This window comes from Sphaeramia orbicularis, chromosome 12 (genome assembly GCF_902148855.1).
Source record: "Sphaeramia orbicularis chromosome 12, fSphaOr1.1, whole genome shotgun sequence".
NCBI lineage: Eukaryota > Metazoa > Chordata > Actinopteri > Kurtiformes > Apogonidae > Sphaeramia > Sphaeramia orbicularis.
The window spans coordinates 54,301,241-54,328,033 of NC_043968.1; the positions used below are offsets into that span (position 1 = coordinate 54,301,241).

At 38.4% G+C, this 26,793-nt stretch overlaps 1 protein-coding gene across 11 annotated transcripts in view; it reads left to right on the forward strand.

The window, feature by feature from the left end:
* The window catches only part of vav2 (vav 2 guanine nucleotide exchange factor), a 420,418-nt gene that overhangs the window by 105,731 nt on the left and 287,894 nt on the right, over window positions 1–26,793 (forward strand). For all 11 annotated transcript variants that reach the window (XM_030149393.1, XM_030149398.1, XM_030149402.1 and 8 more), the window contains exon 2: window positions 2,991–3,107. In XM_030149393.1, the coding sequence (XP_030005253.1) occupies window positions 2,991–3,107 (117 nt within the window). The remainder of the gene's footprint in view (window positions 1–2,990; window positions 3,108–26,793) is intronic.

Consider the following 26,793-nt stretch of genomic DNA (forward strand, 5'->3'; position numbering starts at 1 on the left):
GTGCTTATCCAAAGCGTGAAAGCTAATTAGTGCAGCAGTCTGATGCAGATGATGTCTCATATGGTCCATTGTAGCAACAGGAAGCACTGTGTTTCATCAAGCCGCGGTAAGAGTTTCAATGAGAGCATAGTGGAATTTTTAATGTCTGGGGAGTGTGGATGCTGTGCAGAATATTACTGTACCTGAAAACCTGGAGCTGTCATGGCTCCCTTGAAGGCATGCTAGCATTAATCTAAAGTGAAGTCTGACTCGCAAGGTTTTTCTTTTTTTAATGCAGCAGCCATTACAAGGATGGGGCATGTTGTCAAAGCTTTCAGTAGAATAGGCAATCAAGCATTTTGTTCCACATAGGCACTCACTCAAACCTCTTTGTGTGTACATTCTGCTTTCACATCAATTCATATTGCTCATACACAAACTGCATATTTAACCAGCATCTGGATTTGCATGCTAGGTAATGTGTTCTTCACACATAGATAGATGGCTGATGGAAGGTGGTTATATTATCATTAATATTTCAATATTCTTGTGAAGTTACTTGGCTGATCTTTAAGGGGCTGAGGCCATCAATATTCGTGACCACAGAGCATTTATTATGTGCATTCTTGGCTGCTGCTGGAATGAATTCTGCATGTGGGCTGCCAGTGTCAACTTTAAATGTACCTGATTAACATAAGTGGATTACAGCCACTGTAGCAAAATAAAATACAGTCATGTGGTTAATGATCAGCTCACATACACATATAAACAGTCGGTGAATAGCAAGCAGAAGTGAAATGCAAACTACAAATGAAAAACTGAATTACTGGGTGGGCAAAGATATCAAATGCAGATTCTTCATGACATGCTGAGCAGCCCCAGTTGATTCTGAGTTTGGGCCAAGACAGCAAGGGCAAAAAAAAAAAAAAAAAAAAAAAAAAAAAAAAACTTGAAATGCCTGTGATAGAGGGTTCATTGCCGGGGCATGGACGACAGGAGCTTTAGTTGCAGAGACTGCTCAGTAGTGTTTCAATGGGAATAGTGCCTAAAGTGACACCTGCCTTTAGATCCATGGGAGGAATGTCACACAGGTTTCCCAAGGTTTTCAGAGGGCTTAGCTGCTGTCGGAGTTTGTGAAAGACCGCTGGTCCTCCTGCAAGTCATTTGATTAGTTTTGAGGCTCTTCACAGTGATTTTCAATTAGTTTGGCTGAGTTATTGCCCATTATACATGGAGTGCTGCATCTAAGCTTTATAATCTTCATGGAAACGCTGTTTGAATAAAGATATAAGATGGTGAGATATGATTAAAATTTAATATCCACATATAGGAAGTTTTATCTCTCCAACATTTATTTGACATATCACGATTTCCCACATTTCATCAAAGAATATATATATATATATATATATATATATATATATATATATATATATATATATATATATATATATATATTAACTTAAGTTTTTATTGAAATTTTGTAGACATATTTGACAAAACAACAAAAAATGAAAAACAAACAAACCAACATTGCTTGGATATATTATACCTATTTCAACACATTTTTATCCAGTCTTTCCATCATTCTTAGCTCTGTAAACAGTCCATTTATTCCACTTTTTTGTCAAAGAATAGTTTATATAAAGTGATCATGGAAAGGTCAAGAGGTGAAACAATAGTTGACTGAGACAAATAGAGTTTTTTTTTTTTTTTTTTTAAAGGGGTTTTATGTAGTTTTATGTAGGTTTTTATGCAATAGCAGGGGAAGTCATGTAGGAGAAGCTACAAAAATGACGTGAATCAACATTATGTATCCACAGACTGTATCAGTCACTGAATAAGGTATAAAGCAGTATTATGGTATCATCAAATTTTCTTCTCCAAACTAAAACTTATAGATACTTTATCTTGACAGTCCATCAAAGTAAAAATGTGCATCATAATCGTCTCATACTGCATCAGCTGATAGTTTACATTATAACTCTGTTAGCTTAGCTCTGATTTTAGACTGAAAACAGCCACAGTAAAACCACAAATCACCTCTGTTTTCTGTACAGTTTGTGTTGTCAGGAGCTGAACTAAAGATCTGTTTGGAATCGTCCAAACAAGGTCAGAACTGTCACAGTTTAGTGGGAACCGTGGATCAACAAACTTAGCAAAGATAATAACATCACATAATAACTATACCTTCATAAGACTCATAATCAAACTCACCCGTGTAGAAGAAACACTATTTCAGCTCCATTCTTTTCATTTAGAGTTGTGTACAGTGGAGAAAACAACAGTGCTTCTAGATTTCATCACTGTGTCACTTTCTTTGATTTTGAAAGTTGTTTCTTAACTGTTCTCATCCGCAACTTGGCCTGACTGATTTTTCCCCCTAGTGGTCACATTCATTTACAGTTACACATGGCTTTGAATCAGTTCAGTTCATTTCTATGCAAGACAGTACATTTACATCTTTGACACAATGTTAAAGCTCTGTAATATATTCGACAATTACCTAAAAGACTGTTCAGTTAATTTGCTCCATGTCTGTAAGCAATTCATCAATTAGAATGGTTCTGATAGAAAGCAATTGTTGGTCATCAGATCTGACCTGTAACCCTTTAGCTTGAGGTTTGTCTTTCTACTTCAGGCCCGGTCTTTTGTCGTGATCTGATGTCAGGAGACGGGCTCCACTTTGATTTTCCTTATCTGGATCAAAGCGGCTGCATATCAGCCTCGGGAGCAGCAATCAGCTGCATAATCACCAGGAAAGGATGAAATGGAGAACTCACAATCATCTGTCCGGAAATTAAATATTTACAAAAAAATGCTATTGCATCGATAGGGGATGTTGCACAGGATGAGGTAATGTGTGTCTCAGGGCAAATATTGTGCTTGTTTCATCACATTGTAACAACACTGACATGAATCCAAGACAACGGCGCTTTACTCTGTCTGAAGGAATTTGTATGCAATGTTCAGTGCTCATGTTGTTTTTCATGTCTTTCTCTCGTTTGTAGTTCCTGTGTTTGAAGAACATCCGGACATTTCTCAAGGTGTGTCACGACAAGTTTGGCCTACGCAACAGTGAGCTGTTTGACCCGTTTGACCTCTTTGATGTCAGAGACTTCGGCAAGGTGAGTTTTCTCTATCGTTTTCTTTTTTTCCCCCAGACAGACAGAGGGATGTTCTACTTTTCTGCCTCGAAAATGTGCTGCACTTTAAATGACTCTGTGATAAAGAAATAGTGCTGCCCAAAGGCTACATTCTAACTGCGGCAGGTGCTTTGAGACATGATACTGCTCGTTTGATGATATCGTTTTGGAGTTATGTTCTTCAGTTGTCAGATGAAAATCTAAGATTTGATGCTGGAAGGATGACATGTTTATCACTTTGCTGTCAGTTTGCAGCTTTATGACTTGTAGTAAAGTGACTTGCTCACTGGGTAAACTTTATTTTTTGGTAATGTATGCTAATCCACTTTACACAATCTATGGAAGAATCATCATGTGTGGAGCAATTCATGCATATGTGAATGCACCCAGATGTGAAGCACTCTTAGCACTGGATGCTCATGTGGTTTTCTTGGGTTTAAAGGAAGTTCAAAGTCAAATCTGTCAGCTACATTTAGTTCAATATGAGGAAGGGAACTCAGATGAACATTTGGTCCAACACTTCAGGGTCACTGCTTTAATCTCGTGTCATTGAGGGATCGGATTTAAAGTCTACTTTCTAAGTCTCTGGATAGAAAACAGTATGAGTGTGTGTGTAAAAGTGGATGACTCACTTTAAAGAGTGGTTTTATGGAATATTCATTTGGACTTTTGTATGTATTAAATGGGTATTTATGAGGTTGTCTGTGGTTCTTAATAGTGGGGAACTGGTTAAAGATATCAAATCTTGGTTATGTACAAAGTCTTTACAGCAGCTTTAGTTTTCTTTGTCTGTCCATCAGGAGACTTTCCAGATGCTGATGACTCAGGGTATCTCTGTTTTTGCCTTCAAAAATATGGGAGTTGGAGTTAAAGGGATTCTTGTAGACAGATAACTCAAGAATGAGAAACAAGGCTTTACTTACATGGTTCAAAACTAAATTGATGTTAGGAAACTGCTGACATTTGTTAGTGATGGGCAGTTGAAGAAACACTGTATGGACTTCTTCATCTGTAATAACTGTTTTAGAGGAAGCTCAGGTTGGGTGCGCTTGGATGTAAAGATCAACAGGCATTGGATTTTTAAAGGTTGATACAATCCTGACAGTGTAGAAGAAAAACTGATAAACTGGTCAGTTTCATCGCGCCATGATGCCTGGTATAGTAGAGAAATTCAACAAGATTAAAAGTCTAAGTAGTACATAAATAAATGCACAGCTGGGCCCAAAAAAGTCCCATTTATTTCCATCCATGATTACATTAATACTTGTATTGATAATGGAAGAGTTGGACCACTGCGTCGAGTCTTCTACATCACATCCCAAAGATTCACATTGGGGTTCCATTCTGGACTCTGTGTTGTTCAATCCTTGTGTGAAAATGATGTTTTGTGCTTCCTGAACCACTCTTTTAACATCTGATCCTGATGAATCGTGGTATTGTCAAACTTAGTCATTGAGAAAGCTAATGTTAGCCATCTGCTAGTACTTCATATAATTTGATAACATACCATCCCATCCTATCTGCACTATTAATTGGTTGAACAGATTGAACAGATTCATCGGTTTTATGTATAATCTGATGTCTTTGCTTCAATGGAAAACTGATCCCTCATCTTCTATCGTAAGATTTAGAAGGATATTAGCATTATTCAAGTCAGATCGGCCTTTTGTGATGAAAAGGCAACTGAGACTGACGGATTAACTTTTATATGTCCTGTCTTTACATGCTGAACACCGCTTCTGATTTGCAACCGAGAGGAGTACAGATTGAAGTCAAAGGCAGTGAATAGATGGATGATATCTTATGTTATATATGTTGTGGCTGTATATGAATGCAAACTGATATTTTCCTGCCAAACTTTGGAAAAAAATGTCACTTTTGCTGAAAGAAGTGAGGTGAGGCAGAGAGAGGCATTGGCTGCTAATCCACAATGGATGCAACCTATTAGCTTTTGCTTGTTGATGTGAATTGTCTCTGTCCTGTTTCTAATCCCTTTGTGGTTTGTGTGCAGCCAGAGGGGAGGGGTAGGAGGGTTCATGGAGACTTTCTAGGCTAGTAGGCTATTATAGCATGCAGCAGGGTTAGTGTGATGTTATTAAATTGATGAGGACAGTTGATGGCGTTGAGTCAGGAGTAGTGTGGCAGGAATGTAAATACTGTAGCATCCTCTTCGACTAAAGCCACAACAGCGGGGATTACGGTGCAGGGTTGGGATTTGAGTAAACTGTATTACATTCCGTTGTGATCGATTACAAAGAGGATGAAATAATCTGTTCATTTGTCTTACACACCTAATCTCATTCAGCATACGTACCTCTATTCGAGGTAGGACGAGCCAGAAAAGATGAGAAAGAAGAAAAAGGAGACAAGGACTCATTTGGCAGTTTGTAGATAAACCGCAGGACGACGTCTGAGAGTCAATGAGCTCACAGAGAACGGTATTAAAATCCAACAGCAGTCAGAATCAATCACATAGGCCCTCCATATGTCAATTTGGAAATTGCTTTTGTATGGTCTCGGCGGTGGCGGGCTTGTTTCGCCATTGATTTTCCATTAGTGCTGAACATCACATTATAATATATTGAATTGAGCAGATCCCGACTAATGTGGTATACATTTAAATAGTGAGTAGACCTCATAAATGAAAGATTTAAGGAGGCTGGTTTTAGCCCTGCAGCTAAAGTCTCTTTCAGTGCCCCTCAAATTTGCATGTTCCCACTGAAGTTCCTCTGCGTGCATACCTGATAACAAACAAAGGATCTAACTTCTGCCATGCACTTTAAAGTGTCATGCCTTCAACTCTTGTAGTTCATTGATAAATTGAGTGGAAGATGGTGAAACTAACTCTCATCGGTTAGTTTCATCATATCCCAAACTTCTAGGAACTCAGCAACACTAAACTGAACATACATACAGACATCATGTAAGACAGAAAAATCACTCCCAAAAGGCCGCAAAACTTCCTACGTGTCTGACCTTTAACTTCCCATAAAAAGAACATGTTGTTTCAGCACACACACATGTTCCACCCACATTTTGAGCTGGAAAACTGTAGTTAACCTTTATATGGAAATACAAAGCATGTAGTTTCTGAATAAAAAATGATATACTATATATAGAAATGCAAACTAATATATGAGTGATTGTTAACAGATGATAAATCTTAAATAATAAGCTTGTACTAGGGTTAACATTCACAGTAGCATAGTTTTTCCTCTCACACAAGGTAAAGGAATTTGCAGAATTGTTGTAGAAAGTCAACCAGGATGTTTTCTACCTTAAGGTGGTTACTCTATGGTAGGACTGTGCAATTAATCGAAATTCAATTACGATTTCGATTATTACACGCAACGATTACAAAAATTATGTAATCGAGAAAAAACGATTATTAATTTTGAGTTGTTTTAATTCACGCGCACGCAAGCTACCATGAGCTGCTCTGCCCCGCCCCCCTCTAAGCTACTGCTGCCAGCTAGCCGGCAGGTCCACCCCAGGAGGAGAGTTGTACCTAGCGGTCTGGAAAAATGGCAGGAGAATCACAGCAGAAGTGCTTGGTAAACAAAAAAGGCAAGTCAAATTCAATTGTATGGAATCACTTTGGGTTTGATGAAGAAGACGAAGAGCAAAAACACATCACGTGCAAAAAGTGTTTCGTAGTTGTGTCCGCACTGACCGGTAACACAACAAACCTTTTGAACCATCTAAAGTTTAACCACCGCCACCTTTATCGTAATCTTATGAAAAACTAAAACGCATAAAAACAACTTCGTCCGCAATGCAATCTTCAGTCTCCGAATGTCTTTATGCTGCAACTCCCGTATTAACCTAACCCTAACCCGTATAACCCTGACATGCGTATTCTAGATGGCTGATGTATACAGAAGGCCTTAACTGAAACCTCACGGCACACCACTTAATTTACTGTTTCATACTACATTGAACATACTTGAATTTATAATTTGCACTTTACGTGAGTTTTTTTTTTATTGCTACAGTTCTATGGCAAGTCTATAGCAGTTTAATTCCAGTGCACTATTTATTTACAAAAGGAAACATACTTGAATTTACAGTACACTTATTTGCATTCAAAGATTTTTTTGTTTCATACAAAAGTGAACATACTTTGTTTTAGTGGTTAAAAGCTTTATTTATGTTTAAAGAGTATATTTTACATTGCTTTGCAAGAAAAAAATAAACAACTTTAAGGTTAACAAATAATCGTTTTTAATAATCGTGATTTCAGTTATTGCTAAAATAATCGTGATTTTTTTTTTTTCTATAATCGAGCAGCCCTACTCTATGGTAGTAAATTTATGATTATTTTCTACACAAACTTTGCACTTTCAGTACAATAATGCTGTGTTTAGTAGGGGTGTAACAGTGCACTCATTTGTACTGAACAGTTTCGGTTTGGTGCTTTCAATACAGTACGGAGGTGTACCGAATGAATACATGTAGCCTATGTGAAGAACGCAAACACTTGGGACGCAGGGTGGACACAAGCAGAACCCATGTGCAGGGTTTCCTCTAAATACATTCAGCAGCGATGAATTCTCAGTGCCACTGCAAAAACAAAACAAAACATGACAACAGAGAGTATAACAGAGGCACAGAAGCTGGGTCGGACGTTCGAAGCATAAGTTTCACTTTCGGTTTTCGGTATGTTGCAGCTTTGTGGCACAAAAGAGTCCACAGGTTTCTTTATCGCAAAAAGGTTTTTATTTTTTAACTGAAGTTGGTAAAATCAAGTAAACCTGCTACTCTTCTTCTTCACTGTGCCACTAACTGTGAGGTCATGTTCACAGCACCACAGGGAATACTGAGGCATTCAAAAACACTCAGTAAATTACAGAGCTGCAACCGATTAATCGACTAAGTGCTTGAAGTCAATGCAAAAAGTCCCGATTCAATTAATCGACTCGAATTGATTGAAGGGAGATATTCTATTGCAGTTTTCCTGAACTGAAGCTTCTTTGTGCGTCACAATAAGCATCAGTGCAAAACACAACAGTGGAACCAATGTTTAACAGCAGAGAAATGAAGGAAATAAAGCTTTGATTCAGGAGAATTGTGGTTGAATGATTTTTTTTGGATCACTTTGAGTTGATTAATCAGTTGCAGCTCTAGTAAATTACAGTGTTTACCATAAATGAACATTGAACATTCAAAAATACAAAAATACATAACATGTGGGGTCTCTGTTGATGCACAAATGACTGAACAATAAATTGTAGAAATGTCCTGTTTCCCACTGGTAGTTACGGAGCCACCCCCCACACCCCCCCACATACCCCCTCATCACTGGTCTCCTTCACTGTACCGAAAACATATCAAAAATGTATCAAATCGAAGACCCCTGAACCGAAAACGTACCGAACTGAAATTTTCCTGTGCTGTTACACCCCTTGTGTTTAGTGCATTTATGACATTATACTGCTATAATGAAGAAAACTGTTAAGATTTTTGGGATCTTTTACCCACAGATAGCCATGAGTTGTAGACCCCTGCCCTAAGTCTGAAGTATAAGGCAGCTAAATCTATGAAAATGACTTTTTTTTTTTTTTTTTTATTCTTTTGCGGCTACTTATATTTTTTAGGGATGAAGTGGATTATTTTCATATATAAATCATAAAATAGTAGACATTTGCACTACAATCCCAATGAATGCAACCTTCATGATCCATCAAGTAGCTGCTGTAATGAATAATATAGTCTATATTATATTCAAAAATCACACTTTTGGATAACTTTTCATTTACTTTATGGACTTCCCTGGCTGTGATCACTAACCAGTGTTGGTCCTTTAAAGGGATCCACCTTATTTGTACTGTAATAATAAAAAGAAAAAGGGGTTTTGCTGTAAGAAAATGCAGAACTCGTGTGTTTCCCTGGAGGCACTTCCTTGAAAACAAATGGTGCTCTTGCAGAGATGGAGCCTACACTGTAGATTTTTAATCTCTTTTGGAGGAGTGGAATTAAAGAGGGCTATAGGGGGAGGAAGGGAGGCTGAGGGTTTTGATAGCAGCTGCCTCTATAAACATTAATCAGCCCCTATTCACCTTTCATACCGCCACATTTCTTACCAGGGGTCCCAGAGTTCATCTCCCTTGGCCTCCGATCGCCATTTCTCCCTCTAATGATGCCTTTTCCTGGGTCACAGGCAAATGGAGACTGGGGCCAACAGGGCCTAGTAATTTTCCCATCCATACCTCCCCCTCCAAATCCACTTTCCAATGAGACCAACGCTGAAACAGATGGAGATCAATGTCCGTCACTGATTTTTATTTTCATTACTTTCCTTTTACTTTTTCATTACCGCCCACCCAGGAATATTCCATGCCACATACAGCATCGCTAGTGGTCCCCTGTTGGGTTTTCTTCACACATGGATTAAAATCGGCTGCATCTCCTCATCGTACTTTCGTTCTTCACACCTTAAACCCATCCCCCATCATTAGAAATTCATTATGACATCATTAAACCAATGAAATACAGCTTATTACAGTAGACCCCGGAGAAAGCTTTTATTTAAACGCCTCCCTCCATCCAAAGCCGACCGCCTCTTCCCTTTTCTCCCAACCTATTTTAATTAGTCACCAAAGGAACATTGCTGTCATTTAAATGAACATGGCAATCAGTTTATTTGGCTGTTGCCATGATTAGCATAATTATCCTGCACCTGTTAACCATCGATCAACAGTTTGGTAATTTTCCGTCTGTGACTGGAGAGCAGTGAAGGAAGGAAGCTTTCTGACAGAATTGCCGTCTTCATTAAAGTGAATAGCTTCATTTATTTGAAATGCAGACGGCGTTCCTCGCATCAATTTCTGCATCATCTGAACAGCCTTGGTGTCATGACTGACTGAGTCGTGAGACGTCTGAGGCGAGACAAGTGATCCTCATGGGCTTGGCGGTACAGCGTCGAGGTTAACGGATGTTGTTTATGTGCAGCATTTGAATGGAAATTGGATCACAAATACGGTTGTTGATATGTGAAAGGTATCACTCAGTAAAGGAAACGAAAATTTTCAGTTGAAGCACAGTGATATTGGAGAAATTAAAATGACGGCCAAAATACAGTGTCAGACTGAGAGATTTATGGATCTCATAACCTTCAAGTGTAACAAGTTTGCTGTGTGGACATTGCAGTGATAACATCTACTGTCTTGTTGGTTATAAGTCCACATACAGGACCATATGTCATCCATCTGTACTGGTATTAAGGCAGGGTAAACTCCTGACCCTATCTGGCATAAGATCGACTTTTCAGAGAGATTGTACGCATCATGTAATTAAAAAAAAAACATAAATACACACAACACGCACTTTCAAAATGTACCACGTCGGCTAACATTTGTTTTAAATGTTCGGTTTTTAGTGTAATTACAGTATTTTACAATGAGTGTTGCTCAAAATGTTGCAGCATCAATCATCAATATTGCTAGCACTGATCTCTAACCTAGTGGGTTTATTTCAGTTTGTTTAGAGATACTTCTGCTTCTGTATTTGTGTTAGTTTGGGTTTATTTATAGAGTCAGTGTAAGGTGAGTACAAAGATAATATGAAAATGTGTTCAATTCACCATGGAAGTCCTGCAGCTGGATTTACAGGAATCTGGAATTCATCTATACAGTATATTGTCATTATTATAATAATGCTGGTCCAAAATGATGAATAAATGAAGAGTTTTTAGTTAGATAACCGGAGAAAATGACCACTGGCAGCCTAAACTCTCACAAAACTAGTGAAAACTAGGGGAAAACTGTCTATTTACTATCTTTTTTTTTTTTTTTAAATGAGGCACCAGTTAGGATTTGTAAGTCTAAATTCATTTTATCTTTTTCTTTTGTTTTATTGTTTGGATTTCAGGTTTCCTTTGAATACATTTTTGTTTTCTGGTCTTACTCCAACGCATGTGTATTGACCTAAACTGTATTTATCGTCCCATGAGCTGGACAGCAACAGATATTCAGAAGATACTCTACAAACAAAAAGTTAAGGATATTTTTAATTTTCAGGCTATTTTTTTCAGTTGGATTCTTGCACAGCGCTTTTTATTTTTTTTGTGTTTGTGAATTTAAGTGAAACACTTTTTATAATGAACAGACATAGTCTTTTTTACAAATGGCAAAAAGGAAAACAAAAAAAGACAAAAAAAAAAGAAATATCCTTAACTTTTTGTTTGTAGTGTAGAGGTGATTCACATGTGCTCATGAAGATGTGAATATGCCTCATTCCTTATCAGGGGAATTGACAGGATGTTGGTGTTACTTAATGTTAGTTAGGTCGAAGGGCGACGATAAGGGGGGGTAAACATGACAAATTCATGGGGCTCAGCATTTGTGGGGGGCCCATAGGGCAGTCGAGGGGGTCCAGTGGATACAGGTGAGAAGTTGTGAAAATTTCATGTAAGATCTGCTGTATAATAGAGGTATAGAAGTCGGGAGCTGGACATTGAAAGTATGTAAAGTTTCAGTTTTGTTTCACGCTAGCATAAGTGACGGTATGGTCTTGCTCCGACAGATCGACAAGCTATTGAATTTTATGAAGGGTCCACAGTGTTTACCTTTCATGGGGCCCACAATTGGTAGCAGCGCCCCTGGTTAGGTCACACATTAACGTAGCTTTTCCTTACATTTCGTCTTTTAAGAACTGAAGCTTTACTCTTCAACTCCATCCACTTCCTCTGCTTTTCATCATCACATAGAAATTTGTTGAATGAATGGACATCTTTTATGGACTCAGGGACACAGTATTGTGGAGATTGAATGTAAATGAATGAACAGGTTCAGTTGACCTGGAAACAGAGGATGTCATCAGGACTTAATAAGTGGATATATATATTCAGCTGAGTTCAGATCTTGTGACTGTGAAGAACATGGCGTATGCCTAATGATCACCATAGAAGACACTACTCTTATCTTTTTCCTTTCATTTCTCAATAGATCTATTATAGTGTAATAGAACGGCTCTTCACTCCGCTGCTACATTTTTATCCTGGTACCTAAGAAGTTGAAGTGGAGCTTTCAGACCTGTAATACCGTAAACCCACCTTGAAGCAGATGGAGAGCAGGAGTTTGGACGAGACTCCTGCCCAAACAGACAACAATCCCCTGATTAAATTTGTACCAACTGCTCCCTTTTCAGCTCCTGAGTTTTCCGTCTTTCTCCTTCTCACCCGACTCATTCATCTCACACCCATTCTCCCTGGGACTATGTTGTGATAAGCCTTAGTGGGGATGCAGCCGAGCCAGCATTGTGTCAGAACGGTGTGATTTCCATCAGTCACCAGTGTTTGATTACCCTCCCCGCTGCTCTGAATCCCATGCACACTCTCTGCTCCTTTCATTTCCTTCCTGCGTTCTGGGGCTGAAAATAGCCAGTTGCTTAGCATCCACACCCAGTGCTACAGTACTAACATCTGGAACGTGCCTCAGCCGCCGTCGGTCCGCCTGCCTGAAGGCTATTTACTGAAGTAGGTTTAACCTCAGTCCGAGCCCTCAGCCTTGGCCTGGACTCAGTCGTTCTCACTCTTTTTAGCATTTTCATACACCTACTTTTGCAGCTGTACGGCATATGTTTTTGAAGCCACATGTCACTGGTACTTTAAGTTGGTAATGCTTTTAATAATTTACATTGTGTTAAGGCATTCATATAGGCAAGTTGTTTATTATGGGGTGGCTTTTGTTCAGAAGGTAGAGTGGGTCGTCTCATAACAGGTAGGGGTGTGCCAAAAAATTGATTCATATAAAAATTGCGATTCTCATTTACTACGATTCAGAATCGATTCAAAATGTCCCAAAATTGATTTTATAAAACAAAACAAATCTGCCAGCAGTCTGCACGCCATTAGCGCGATTAGCGGTTAGGGTTAGGTTTAGGGTTAGCGATTAGCGGCTAGCACGATTAGCAGTTAGGGTTAGTGACTAGCGGCTAGTGCGATTAGTGAATATATGTAGGGTTAGCGAATAGCAGCTAGTGCGATTAGCATGATTAGTGGTTAGAGTTAACGATTAGTGCTATCAAATGGTGTTAAAGTGAAAGGATGAAAATGCGTATATATAGCACACCAAAAGCAATAAACTGGCGTCACATACAATGCGATTTCACGAGATCGGTCTGTCAGCAGGCATTACCCAGAACTTAAGGACACGGTGCTGAGTCAGCCACCAGCAGCAAACCAACACACACTGCTGTGCCTCACCAAACTCCCTGCCAAGCATGGATAAATGTTTAAAACTTAATAAATGTGAAAAAGACATTCTAATGTCTGCATTTTTCATTCTGTCTTGCAAAGCAGACTGGAGTAGATCATGACGATCCTTTGCACACCTATAGACTGAAGCAGAAATCATTATGAATCAAATAATTTTGAATCGAAAATCGATTTTGAATCGAATCGTAGCCCCAAGAATCAGAATCAAATCAAATCGTGAGATAGTAAAAGATTCCCACCCTTAATAACCACAGGGTTGGCGGTTTGAATCCCACTCTGTCCTTGTCCTGTGCTGTTGTGTCCTTGGGAAAGACACTTCACTCACCTTGTTGAAGTAGCTTAACACCACCAGTGTGTGTCCTTGAGGTGAATGAATAATGGATTCAATGTAAAGCGCTTTGAGGGCCTTGAAAAGTGCAATATAAATCATATATGCTATTGTCTGCTGCTATAATAATAATAATGGGCTCATTATTATTATTATAGCAGCAGACAATAGCATATATGCTGTTAATTAGTCATTACATAGCACTTTTAATGCCTCAGTGTGCATGACGGTTTTACCAAAACGACACATTTTCTTCATACTACAAGTGATAGTATGGAGGTTTTCAACAAAAGCACAACCTGTTCACATCACCTGTTTAAACCTCAAAAACCTAATCAGCTGCCTGAGACCAAAAGGATCAAAAAGTTTGCACCATTAAGCCCATTTATTTGGTCAAATACAGTTCCTAGTTTTTATCACATTCAGGCCTGTCACATTATGGCAGCATCATAATCTCTGAAGTTGATCACAGCCATTCTACACTTTGTGTTACAATTAGAAGTGCTCTATAGTGTTAGTAGCATCTAAAAAACTGCATGTTTTCAATGGACCACAGATATCAGATATACAAAAACATATGTAAGAAACCACTCAATTATCAGAATAAAGCGCCCTGTTCTGACTCCTGATGTAATAAAATCACTATATTGACGTGAATAACAAACATAACATTCAAATATTGATATGAAATCATTATGAAGCTGATTTCATTTGCCACAGATAGTTGAGCCATGTTTTTATGAGCTCCGCTTAAATATGTGTTTAACTTACAGCAGGACAGTTAAAGTAATTAAAGAAAAGACAAAAAGAAAACATCAACCTCCATAACCTGTTTTATCTGTGATTGAGGGACAAAAATCAAGTAAAAGTGACCAAACCAGGAGGTCAGACTGACAGGATTTTGTGGTATGTATTGAAGCTCTGTAGAGGACAGGACTAGTGATTAGGTTTTTGATTCAGAGGACAACGTGATATGATAAATTGCGCACAGATAACACACCACTTTTAATTGGTGTGCAATATAAGCTTTCAGCGTGTATATTTACGCCAAGTAAAATAACATGCCATTATCATGATTAGCGGCTAGCACGATTAGCGGTTAGGGTTAGGTTTAGGGTTAGGGGTTAGGGGTTAGGGGTTAGTGATTAGTGCGATTAGGGTTAGGGGTTAGGTTTAGGGTTAGGGGTCAGGGTTAGTGGTTAGTGATTAGCGGCTAGTGCATTGACATGCCATCAAACGGCATTAAATAACACACAAAAGGATGAAAAGGCATTCATATAGTACGCCAAATGCAATAAAGTGGCATTACATACAACGCAATTTCATGAGACAACTGGTAGAATTTTGATAGGAGTCAAAGTACGGTGTAGACATGGATCTGGTAAGTTAGCTTTGAGCTGCACCACATTCTTTATTGTAAACATTCTACCAAATTTGGACTTGGATACTCACATAGTGTAGACCTATACCAAGGCCCCCAATTCAAATAATTCAACCAAGGCCCCATGCCAACCCATAAAATGTGGTGCATTTCTTCTTGGCTCTCGCTGTACCCTTCCATCAAGTTTCATAAAATCTGGCATGATAATTTGTGCCTGTCATTAAACAAAGCACCAAAAACAACCTACTCTGCACAGTAGAAAAGTGTTGTGTGTTTATTTTGAATGTGCATCGAAGAAACATGTCTCCGTTTGACGTGCCAAGTTATATTAGGCCACTAAACTTAATCCATAGTGCAATGGATGATAACATGCGCCGCTCATTGGTTTTGGTATTGATTCACACTGCACTTGTTAGAATGATAAAGAACGGCAGTAGAAAAGGTACTAATTCACGCCTGTCGACTGGAGTTAGAGAGAAAGTGGTAAGTGATGGAGGAAAGTGCAAGGGTCAAGCAGCAGTGCCTTCCCTCCATTAGTGACCACATCCTCAGTCCACGGGGTCGAGGCCCGAGTGGATTTTAAAGCTAGGACTCTCCATGTTCCTCCACCCTCTGCAAGTGATTTGAGAGATTTATAGCAAAGTGTGATGTTGACATTTGTCAGGGGGTGTCATGGTGATCATTTCGGCTCTACTGATACTTCTACTTAAGCGTTCCAGATGATGGTGCTTGTTTGAGTGAAAGCTCTCAGTAGCTTTAAAGTAGAAATGTAATTGTCCTGCCTTATTGGACAGTTTAGGTGCTATTTCTTCACGATCTGTCCATCAGGACCCCCCCAGCTGTGAGTTTTAACATAAAGCTTCCAAGACACGATCAATAATTCATTCCAAATGCCACAGCGCTGATGATAATTCTCCTGACATGAATTATAAATGGGAACTTCCTCCCCCTCCCTGTGTTTAGACCCCCTTCCATTGCTCTCTACTTCCACAGCCTCATTATTCCTGCAGCTCGTTACCGTGAAGCCACATCGAAACAGGTGGTTGCTGAGCAATAGGTTGTTGTCTGGGCGACGGTCTGCCTGTGATGGTGCAGGACGATCACAGGGGGCGTTTCAGCTGCTGTTAGGTGTCTAGGCAAGAAGCAATTGAGCACTTGGGCTACGTTCAGACAGTAGGTCTTAATGCACAATTCAGATTTTTTGGTGAAATCTTTGAAATGCATGCATGAAAAAGGTCCTGACGTAATACTTGACTACGCAGGCATGCACTGTGTTTATGGAAGTCAACATGTTTTTCCTGCCGGTCCACCTCCTGGGACAAAGAATTGGGATGTTTGTCGCATTTTAATGACGTAAAGGTCGGCTAAATGCGACCTGGCCATTCAGACTGAAGTCGCATTGCAAAATATTAGATACGTATCGGATTTAGGACCACATGTGAAAGTGGCCTGGGTTGGATTTGAAACAATCAGATCTGTGCTGTTCAAACTGTCTTTAACAGATTGGATACAGGTCACATATGGGCAAAAAAGTCGGATTTGGGCCACATTTGCCTGCAGTCTGAACATAGCCTTTAGCGTGGTGCACACTTAAAGATAACTGGGCTGTTTTTGTCCTGATTTTCCCCCTTCCTGACCAAGGATGGCAAACGCCAGATTATTTTATGTCTTATCATTATCCTATCAGATTCTCCTGTGGTCTGAGGTGTGTTAAGAGTGAATTTGTCCCGATAAGTGGCTCTGAAATGGGTCGGGGCCGACAATCGTAAATATTAAACTTGTTCAATAATTACAACGAAAAATCTTCGTGTGAGGGGAAAGTTGGTACTCCCGAAGAGAGTCCTACACGGGTCCACATTTCCAAACCCACACCTGCCCGTACCCACGTACATTAATCACACAACCTGACCCGACCCATGATTAAACACATTGTCTACACATAACTCACTCCATTTTTACCTAAAATCCACACCATCATTAAATCTCTATGTGCTGCTCAATGACATCTGTGGCCAGATGTAAACAGACATGAAGCTAACTTTAAAATAAAACCGGATGTGGATCAACCACAGTCAAATTAGATGATCATCATCATTAAATATCCTGACAATTATTTTAATCCGCTAATTTTTATTTTTTCACTTCCTTGCCCGCTGCCCACCCAAATTTCATTTAATTTTACCTTGGCCCATAAATTCTTCTCTTTTTTTTTTACCTGTCTCTGTATGTTTTTACGGATTACCCGACCCCTTTTTTCTTTTTTTGGTGGTGGTGGTGGGGTGTTTACCCGATTCAGGACTCTGCTGCAGAGTCATGCTATGTTTCTTCTTCTTAATTTTTGTTAAGTGACGTTTGATCACCTGAGATTTCTGTCTTGGAGGACTAGATTCTAGATCGGTGGTGGGACAGAGTTGTTATTTGTGTGTTGTGCTGTGTTGACATTATTGGAGCACACCACACACAGTACGATCAAAACTGTTCAATGCCTGATTTTTGTCTTCATGTGTGGGGTCTGTAACAGATAAAAAATCTCTTCAAATTTAGAAAATCTTTAGGATTGTACTCTGCCTTAGACTGACAATGAAGGAATGACATGTAATGGATTAGGTGGCATTTAGTCTCATTCATACAGCCGGCGGTGGGGTCTGGTTTGCGTGATGGATGAGCAGCTTGAGGTCCATGTGACTCAAAATGTGTCATTCAGCACCATCTGCATCCCCTCCAGTCGCTCCTTGTCCACCTGTTATGTCTTTTGACCTGACTGCTTGAAAGACATGATGAGAAATTGTCTTCGGTGAAAGCACTTTATATTCATCAAAAGAGAAGAGGTATTTGTGTTTGTGGAGAGAAGTTGAAGTACTGTGCAGGTTTGTTGTATCGTATGTGTAGGTTCAGATTCCTATTTCTAATTATGTAACTAGAGTTCTTGTACCCAAAAAGTTAAAAAAGTAGATGTTTTCTTTGTAAGTTTTACATTATATCCTCGATTTATGCCCTCTGATGCTTTTAAAAGGGTGGGATAAAATGTTGATATGATGATATATCATATACTTGTGCAAAATACTGAAATGTGTGCTAAAACATGTAGACATTTTAAATGAATGAGCACTTTCAGCTGGATAGTTTGATTCAATTTGTCTAAGTCTATGAAACTAACACCGAACTATCATGAACAAGTGCTTAATTCCTCCTTTTTTGCCTTTTAGGTGGGTTTTTTTACTCCAGTCATAGATCAGTAGTTGTCAACTCATCTCACCTTGGAACAAACTTTTGTCATCTACTTTGGTAGAATCCAAAAAAATAGACATTTAACTTTCAAAAAATAGGATAATAAAGAAACTGAGACAAAACAAATACATTTCCATCCACCACATAGATTCAGATCATGCCATTTAAGTCTAAGGCTGATTTCCGATGTATACAAACTCATATTCAACAAACTACCACCTTTCCATCAACAGACCAACCACCTCCCTTACTTACCATACTTATACTTAAGATGGAAGACTCCAATCTGATTGCTTTAACTGCGGATTCAAAGCATACAACACTGTGGACCAATCATATCGGTTCCCTGACATTGCTGAACGACCTCTTAATATTCATGACTGCCAGTGTTGTGGTTCAGTAAAGTCATTTTCTTAGTTGTTAATGGAGAGGGATGATAAGTTAAAGATCATCACATAAGTTGACTGATTGACAGTTTTCACCAAATAGTTGTTTATTCAGTGAACTGAACCGATTCTCCCATTAGACTCCAGTCACACGGATTTGGTTTCCCTTCCAGGAGCCCGAGGCTGTGACATGGTTTCACCCAGAGATTGAAATCTTGCATCTTTAGTCAGAAAATCATTGGTATTTTTTTTTTTTTTTCAGTCAATATTTAAAGATTCTGAATCAAACACACTAGCAAAACCATTCACTCAATGACCCATCCAGAAGGAGTCCACAACCCGCTTTAGGGTCATGACTCATCAGTTGAGACAGCTGGTGATAGATGATTATCCTTTAATGCGCATCATTATCATGGACTACACTGTGACAGGATTGTGTCATGAGTTACTTTGTGATTTCCATCTCTGATCTTATCAAATATACAAGAACGCGCTTAAAGATTTGTATCATGCATCAACCAGATCCAACAGCTGCTAAGTGTGTTTTTCTTTGGCTATAATTAGGACAGAAATAAGTCAATGTGAATAAAATTAGTCATGGTGAGAAGAGTTCTCTGATGCAGCTGCTGAAATAAATGCGTTGTTCTTCCTACCGCTTCTGTTCTACAGTTGAAACACAAGAAAGAAGCAGTACCTTTCCAAATCACTGCAGACATTTAACTCAATGTGCTTTTTTCTTCATCTTTTTTTTTCCCTCTACTTGATTCATTTCTTTTTTCTTTCCTCTGACAGGATTGCACAACAGCACTGTTTGAAATCTCAGAGGACAGAAAAGAAAAAAAAGACAAAAAGTGATGAGCTGTATAAAAATCATTTATTGAACTTTTAAAGCCCGATGCAGTTAGAATCCTATTGTGGAGATAATTGCCTTCCTTTGTTTTGGGGTGGCGCTGTGTGTTCCTGAGCGCCGCCAGACACACTGATGTACACTGAGTGAGATGGTGCGATTGGGCTTACCGCACTCAGCACCGGCTCTTTGAAGATTTTTTAGCTTACCCAGAAGGCCACTGAGGTGCGATCGCTACCCCGTCTCACCTTAGGGTCGTGAGACGGTGAGCGCTGAGAGGCGTGTCCCTGTTTTTGTAACACTACAGGACTAAAGCGAGGGATAAAGAGGAAGAGCTCCCACAGAGTTAGAGTCTGTAAATTCCTTGGAGCCAGTGCAAGCTCTCATTATTTCTCCTCCCTCCGACGCCCCACAGGCAAAATATGATGGACAGGTACATTCTCTGAAGAATCACTGGCATGAAGAAGGCAGAAAACCACCAAAACCAGTACATCCTCAGTCATATTTTCACTGCATAGGTATTATTCTGTGTGTGTAGAGCTGAACATTAAACCCTCTGAACTCATAAATCATACTTCTGCACAAATTTCAATATGCACTGCAGCATACATGTTGGAATTCTGCAATAAAACCCTATTTGTTGTCAAATTAAACATAATTTCCCAACATTCCTTTTACGATGTTGTAAATAAGCAGCTCAACACCTTGCAGAATATTTTATTGTTGGAGACATTTGGCACGCAGGCCGCAGAGTGTAGGGGTTGCTTTGCATGATTATCAGAATAAGCTGCTTTCCAAAAACCATGATTAAATCATGAGAGTTACCAAATGGTAGTATGTGTCACGTCAAATGAATCCTGTTTTGTTGACGAGCAGTGTCTGTTGGCAAAATATCCTGTAAAATGAGGCAGACTGCACTCTGTTTTCAATCATATATGATATGATTATTTCATAGCTTTAAATATTTTGTTGTAGCGCTTGTAAGAACAGACTGATCGGGTGTGTTACAAGGCCCAGGCAGTTTGCTACAAATGCCTAAATGTGCAAATGCACCATGTGTTCACCAACAGCACCATCAGCCAGTCATTAGGGTTTGGCTTGAATCCTGAGAGAGACCATCAAGAAATCACAATTATGCGAACATGAGTGTAAAGCCATTTGTGGATATGGAATATGTCAAGAGATAAGAGCAGAACCATGTCAGTATTACGTCCCATGACAGTGCCCAAACTGCAAACAGATTATCATCATGTCTTCATTATGTAGTTTATTAAAAGAGAGAGAGAGAAAAAAAAACAAAAAAAACAGGCAATATAATGTACTCTAGCAGCCTGAGGATCTGCTGTTAAGGCATATTAAAGAAAAAGATGTTTTATCTCAAAAGTAATGATTAACTACAGATATTCTGTTAGAGCTTAAATAAGAAAATGCACATTCTTAAATTTTAAAGACCTTGAACTATTTTCATGGTGGCTTCCAAATGAATTGTCCTCTACATTTAGCCTTACTTCAGTTATTTACAGTATCTCCATAGAATTTTGCATTTTTCAGTGAAAAACTGGTATTTTCCTTTATTTACTCTTACTGATGTTCATACAATCTCAGGCTAAATCCAAAGACTGTCTTATCAAAACAGAGAATTCTGAAGAAAAAGTTACCTCTTCAGAAAAATGTATTATTAACTGAACATACTGAACCACTGTCATTGATCTAACTCCATGGATTTTACTGGTGAATCAATGTTCCAGAGGATGACAGTGTTTCCACATTCATTACGGAGCCTCTGAACATCCACATGGGTCATATCTGATGACCTTAAAAAACTAAGAAGCTGCATTTTACTTGAATTAGTGATGTGTTGATAGGATTAATGGTTCAGTAGATAGTGACCATTTTGGATCAGTAGATGCTTTTGGTCATTGGTTGTTGTTTAAACCTAAGTTAACATAATGACTCTCTTAATTAGCTAAAAACTCATCATTTCAACTTGAAGTGAAGGATATTTCAATGTAAAATAATTTTGAAAATTATGTAAAGTCAACACAACGAAACTGTTTAAAATTCCTCTTGAGGTTGAACAAATATGGTCTCCTATGAACTACTGTACACATTTCATATAAAACCATCAAGACTGTAAAGACAGACTGTTTTTAAAGTTAGGAAGCCTATGTCTTATAAGCCATAAGAGTAAAAAAATAACAAAGTCCTTGCTATTATGTTAAAGTGCTCTGAATTTTTAAAATCCATCAAGTCCACAATGTATATAAACTTGGACATATTTTTTTATACGCACTTGTGAGAAAGATTATTCTGACAAAAAAATGTGTTCCATGTACAGTTTTTTTCACTCCAGAAACACTTCAGTTCAGTCCTTTGTTTTAGTTAGTTTTGATGACAGGACACATTCACTGTGGTATCATTTATGCCGCAGAATATTTATGCAATGTCAGAACAAGTGTTGCACCATTCCAATACAGTCATTTTTTCACCACTATGTTCTGTTGATGATGGAGAGTCGGAACACTGTGTAAAGTTGTTTCCATCACATCCCAAAGATTATTAATGGGGTTCCGGTCTGGACTGGTCTGATGCTCCTGAAGCATTTTTCTGAAGCATCTGATCCTGATGAATCCTGGTATTGTCACATTGGAACATGAAGGTGTCATCAGCATAGAAAGAAATCCACTGATGTTCAGTCCTGGTCATCCAGTAGGTTCAGAATACCTCATTTTACGGATGCATAACTTTGCTTAATCTAGACCTGACCAACTGAATCAACCCCAGATCATGACACTGCCCCCACAGGCTTGTACTATAGGCACTAGGCATGATGGGTAATCACTTCATCCACCTTTCTTCTCACTCTAGAACAGGGTCAGTCTGGACTAATCAGACCACATGACCTTTTTTTTGTTGAAACAGTCCAATGTTATTGCTCTCTGCAATTAATCATTGTTTAATAATAATAATAATAATAATGATAATAATAATAATAATAATAATAATACATCACACTTATATAGCGCTTTTTTGGACACTCAAAGACGCTTCACAAACAAAAGAACAGAGAGAACAAAGGGGCTCAAGAAAATGCAAGTTTGAGTAGGTGAATTTGAGTAATGATTTAAAGTTTTATGTTGAGTCTGAGTTCCTGATGTTTTGTGGGATTGAGTTCCATAGGGTGGAGGCGGCTGCAACGAAGGTTCGGTCCCCCAAGGTTTGGTGCTTTGTCCTAGCGATGGGAGTGAGAAGGTTAGTGTTGGATGATCTGAGGCGGCGGGTGGGGCAGTGCTGCTGAAGGAGATTGGTGAGATAGGGAGGGGCCCGGTTATGGAGGGACTTATAGGTGAAGAGGAGGACCTTGTATTGGATGCGGTATGGTACGGGGAGCCAGTGGAGTTGTTTGAGAATGGGGGTGATGTGGTCTCTGGTGCAGGTTTAAGAAATGACAAGCTACTCACTACATCAGTGAAAGGGTTAAAGAACTGAAACCTAATAATCAGTGCACTATTTATTCAGTCGCATAGATCTGAGCTATTTGCTAAGAGTTTATAATGAGTTTATAATTAAACAAGCAACACTTATAGATAAAATCATGGCCAATATTGGTTGTCCAAAAACAGCTGAGTTAATCGTGTTAGTTTTTTGATTAATATGGAAATAAATAAATAAATCTCTATTAAGCAATGAACTCAGCTGCTCCCGATAAATAATAGCTAAGCGCATTTCTTGAAAGAATCTTCTGCACATATAGATTGTGTAGTTAATAGTATACAGTATCTACTGTTGATGGTAATCACTAAGACCTGTGATGCATCATTCATGTAATATGTGATCTTTTCTGAACAGTCCTTGGCTGCAGCCAACCCTTACATCGCTGTTTTCAGCTATTACCTTCAGGAAAGTAAACAGAATTCCCTGTTCAAAGAGAAACCTCTAAAAAAAAATTGTTTGTCCCTGTGGCTATAAAACATTTCAGTCCGTAAACACAGCCACGTCCAATTAGCCTCCACATCAAGTAGCATTTTATATTTATTTATCAGTACGACCTGAACTTTCAACAATTCAACACAGACTACCTGATGCTCCTTATAATGTTGATTTTTTTTTAAATATAAAAATGCATTATAGGTACTTGTTTGGTTATGATGTGGTATTGACTGGTAGATATTTGAATGTTCTAATTGTATTTTATACACAGAAAGTGGTGTCTATTCTATTCTATTCTATTCTATTCTATTCTATTCTATTCTATTCTATTCTATTCTGTTCTATTCTGTTGTATTGTATTTAGGGATGTAACGATTACCAGTATAATGATAAACCACAGTAAAATTGCAGACGGTTAGTATTACCATTTAAATTCTAATTATCATGATAACTGTGTTTGATTACCCCACTTTTCCGGAGAAAACGCCTATGTAAAGATTTGCTTTTACATCAAATATTTGAATATAGTTTTAATTTATTACAATTTTGATTGTGTATACCTAATATTTGGAACCAGTATTCACTTTTAAAGTCTTTGAAAAGGTTTGTTAAGCATCTGTGTGTTATTTATGCAATAAATTATATACATTTTTCAAATTGGATTTTTTTTTTGTGTTTTCTGGCCTTTTGTGTTGATATAGTAGGTGAGTAGGTGAGGTGAGTAAGTGAAAAAAATAATAGACAGATGATATAAATGAAGTTGTGCTGAAAAAAAAAGGATTCCAAACATGGCTATAGTAAACATTTGTTTATATAGTATATAAAGGCAAAATCAAAAGTACTGAAAAATGTCCAAAATAGGCTCAGACCACTAATGGTTAATATTTGAATGTTTCTGCCAACAGAAAGTGCATTGTACCAATTATTTCATTTGGTTTTTTTTTGTTGTTGTTGTTTTTTTTCCAAAATACAACTTTGTTAAATTATTTCAGTGTGTATAAGTACTTTTTGAACATTTTGAACACAATTTCAACAATACCGCGATAATAATGATAACCGTGATAATTTTGGTCACAATAACCATGATATGAAATTTTCATATCATTAAGTCCCTAACTGTATTGTATTTTTATTCTGTTCTATGTTCTGTTCTGTTCTATTCCACTCCATTCTATTCACAGCCTCATACTACACTGAGCCTGACCTTTGACCCCTGACCTCCTCAGATCGAATCAAACCAGAAATAAAACTAGATTAACACTCCGACGCTGCATTGGATTAAAACTGTCCCCGGGAGTGTAGACAAACTCAGAAGTAGATCATTTTATTACGATGGCACAAAGACCCAGAATAACCTTTTTTTCCCCCTCCTAAATCCGTTCAACATGTTCAGTGAAGCATGTAAACCGAGGATTATCACACACGGCGACCAAAAAACAGTCGTGTCACAGACGCGTGACAGCAGAAGTGGAAATAACCACTTCAGTCAATTGGAACATTGACAGCGACGTCTATGGCAGCCCATTAAATTTGTCATTGCTTTTTATGCGGTCCAGTTCATTAAAGTATTAGACGACACAGGCAGAAGTGGACACGCAAAACACACACCGGGACGTACAGATTCACCGATGCTCAGGGTCATAAAGTCCCCCTCGGAGCCGGCGCTCTCTGATTTCCGACTATCAAAGGGCAATAAAATGGAAATTAGACTAAATGGATGACATGGCGTCCCATTACCCGTGGCGTGCATTATAGAAAGTTGTAGCAACACATTTGAGCGTAAACGCAACAGACTGATATTGGCGAGATGTTCTAGCTCACTTACCTTTTACAGATCCTATTAATCCACCCTTTCCTTCTGCTTGGACACAGATTTACTATCATACGCTCCACACTTAGACCTCACTGCTTGGGCTTTTCACTGTTTTTCCTCACCGGGTTTTACACCCTCCCTCCATTTCTCACCTCTGGTTATCATTGTTGCATTCTTACCTGAGCGGCGTGGCACATGGAAATTCACCACAGCAGATAAGAAGGCGAGTACCCAGCTGGGCTCCGTATTGTGCCTTGTAGGGTAGCATACCAGGTGTTATAAACGCCCCCTGCAGCGACCACTAAACTGATGCCCTCCTTTGTGCTTCTTTCCATTTATTTCCCTGCAGGTGCCTCGTGGCAGGTAGTAATGATGCACAGACCTTGTGTGGCCGATGGGCTACACTCATGTGTGCCTTCAAGTAAAACTACACCTTTGTATTCTGTGTCTGGGAAAAAAAAGAAAAAAAAAAGTTTAATCAAACATGGAACTGCTCAGGCTACTTGTCAGAAAGTAAAAAAATATGAGCAATCTTTTCTAAACAACACATGGAACAAGACTAGTATTGTGGAAATACCTTCATACTGTAGCATAATCGCATAAGTCATACACTACATGAAAAAAACTATGGGGATACGTCAAACTCAGGTGTTTCTTTTCTAACAAGGGTCTGGGATACAAAACAAAAATGATAAATATCATAATATAGTTTTATATTGTGATAAATATAATTTTGTCATTGTTGCTTTGTATCCTAGACCCCTGTTAGAAAAGAAACACCTGAATTTGACGTGTCCCAATACTTTTGTCCATGTAGTGTATGACTTGTGCAATTATGCTATGAAGTTAATGATATGTAGAAGGAGCCGTAGACATATAAGCCTTTTTTTTAAATTATAAAACGAAAATTTATATTTAATTAAAGAGCAGAGAAAGTAAGGCAAAGTACATTTCATACATAAGTCATATGTAAGTCCTCATATTGGCCTCAACATCAATATAAATATCAGTGTAATGTTGTGCTGGACAAACACATCTAAAATCACAGCTCCACCTGTGACAAAAAAAGTTTCACAAAAACAAAGTTTGCACTTGGTTTTAAAAGCAACCTATTAAAATGCAAACACATATGCTTTAACAACCTCTATTGTATTGTATTGCATTGTGTTCTATAGGTCAGTCTCAAATTGCACTGAGGTTGACCTTTGACCCCTGACAAATCCAGTCTGCATGCCACCCTCAGACAGAATCAAAACAGAAATACAACAGGATTAACACACACATGTTCCATTGGATTGAAACTGTAAATCTTTTGAGGTAGTATCACAATTATCTATCCTTATCACCTACATTTTCCTGTAGTTTCCTGAGGGTGCAAAGGCTTTATATTGCGGTATCTTTCTCTAACCTCTGCATTTCCCAAATTAATTTTTCTCTGTATTTAATCTTTCTTATGTTATTTCTCACCATTTATTATAATATTATCCTCTTTACTTTCCGTTTTTTTCTGTAAAAATCTGGTATTTTCCTGTATTTAAT